General features: G+C 39.5%; 1 protein-coding gene across 1 annotated transcript in view; it reads right to left on the minus strand.

The window, feature by feature from the left end:
• met (MET proto-oncogene, receptor tyrosine kinase) overlaps window positions 1-2,145 on the minus strand; it is an 86,983-nt gene that overhangs the window by 4,873 nt on the left and 79,965 nt on the right. Inside the window, exon 18 of the mRNA XM_014010268.1 lies at window positions 1,623-1,759. Coding sequence (XP_013865722.1) covers window positions 1,623-1,759 — 137 coding nt within the window. The remainder of the gene's footprint in view (window positions 1-1,622; window positions 1,760-2,145) is intronic.

Genomic DNA, 2,145 nt, shown 5'->3' on the forward strand with positions numbered 1-2,145 from the left:
CTAGCAGACACTGCGCAGAACATCAACGTTCTCTTCTCTGATTGGTCCGGCTAAAAATCTGCCAGCGAAATCCTTGTCTGAGAGAAGTCCCAGACGGAGCAGAAAAGGGAAACTAGAATTGAGCGGAACTGTGTAGGAAGGCAAGGGCCAGGCTAATCTGACCCTAAACCTAGCCTAAACTTTACATAGGATGTGAACTGGGCTTATGTCCCCATAAGAAACAGTGGGTCCTCACCAGGCTGTGTAGTTTGCTTCATCTCTAAAGACATGCTGCTCTTTAATATTGTTTATTTACTGTCTTAGTTGTGTGTGGTGTTTAATTTACATTTGTTGTTCTTTGTTGTTTTTTTTAATTCAAGTGCATTTTTTGTTAGAGACTGAGAGTCCACTTTGTTAAACATTCTTTAAAAATTAAAGTTTATTGATTTATTACACTTACATATTATGCTTTTATAATTGTTAGTTGTAAAATGGTCACCAGGCAATATTATCGCTTATCGCAATAATTTGTGAGACAATTAATCGCCCAGCAAAATTTGTTATCATGACAGGCCTACTCTACACATTGCTTAGGATCTTTGTCTAAAACTTTGGCATAAAGTGTAAAAAATGTGTTTTTCCCTGAACATGTTTTTAATCATTTGTTTAGGCTCTACAGTGTGAACTTTTTGCTACATCACATTTTAAACCATCAGGCAGTGAAGGCTTCTCACCTTTAGCGTTAATCTTCTCACTGAGCAGTTTGAAACAACGTGTAAGTTAATTTCCCCTGACAGGTGTCAGGACTGGGGAACTGAAAGCTTCTTTCAGCCTCTAATCCTACTTACAAGACAGGTTTGATGCTCAGAGCAAGTTTCAGAGTGGAACCTGTTTTTATCATTCAACAACTAAATTATTCACCCTGTCACACAGGAAAACCTTTCATAATATTTTTCATCTCAGCGGAGCGTCGGCAGGGAGGAACTGAAGGAATGTTTGCAGACATTCATCATCTACTGATGTCTCTGTGCTGCTGCCCCCCCATCCCCCCCACCTGAAGCCCCCTCAGTGTACACTCGTGGGTTATCTTTTATATAATGAATCTTGTCATCAGACATCTGCAGAAAACTTGATAAAAAAAGGCCTGGCATTGGAGGAATGCATATTGCCTGGTTTTAACCAGTTTTTAAAAACTAAATTCATTGTGCACAGACTCATTACAGCTGTGCTCAAAGTATGTGTTGGGAATAACTTTCAGCTACTACCACATTAAATTGTAGCATGATAGCCGTAACATTGACCGGTGGTCTGGCATCAAGACAAGACAAACAGAGAATCTGTGTCGTACCTTTACAGGACTTCTATTAAACTTCAGGTAAAAAAAAAAAAGGAAAGTGACACAGATATGATGAGAGTTTAAGCTTCATTTAAGTTGATGTCATTCTGTCAGACCATGATGAATGAACTGCTTTTATTTATGTCGTCCACTGTTTTTACAGCTGTTACAGTTTCATATAGTCCTGTCCTGTCTGTCCTCCTACCACCGTCCTGATGAGCTGAAGTTCGGCTCGGTCAGTGCATCACTGTGGCCGAACAGCAGCTTAAAAACCCGTGAATCCCCAGCTGAAAGTGTGCACACTCACAGACTGTCGGGGCAGAACTCAGGCTGCAGCAGCCTCCTCCCCTGCAGCAGGAACACGGTGATGTCGAAGGAGTTCACGTCTGAGTATGGGGGGGCTCCTCGGGTCATCAGTTCCCACAGCAACACGCCGAAGGACCACTGTGGAGGGGATCAAATAATCCTCTTGTGTAACACGTTTACTTTTACAGTTTAAAAGTACAAACAGTAATGACACAACAATAAAGAGAAAGTGCACCTTCGTTCAAAGCTAAAGTTTTGCTTTTAAATGAACATGATGACAGTATCAGGTGGAAAACCAACATCATGCCATCATTTATTTAACTAAACCTGAGATGAAATTAAGAAGCAGTCAAACAAAATCTGTTCTGTAAATTATTGTTGTCTAAAAAGTTAATTTATTTCAGTAATTTTATTTAAAAAGTGAAACTCAGTTGTTAAATAGATAACTGGTACTTCAACTTAAAAAAGAACTAAGCTCTCCAATACCACCTGTTACAACAGATATAATAAAAGCAGTATATATA

This window comes from Austrofundulus limnaeus, unplaced genomic scaffold (genome assembly GCF_001266775.1).
Source record: "Austrofundulus limnaeus strain Quisiro unplaced genomic scaffold, Austrofundulus_limnaeus-1.0 Scaffold67, whole genome shotgun sequence".
Taxonomy (NCBI): domain Eukaryota; kingdom Metazoa; phylum Chordata; class Actinopteri; order Cyprinodontiformes; family Rivulidae; genus Austrofundulus; species Austrofundulus limnaeus.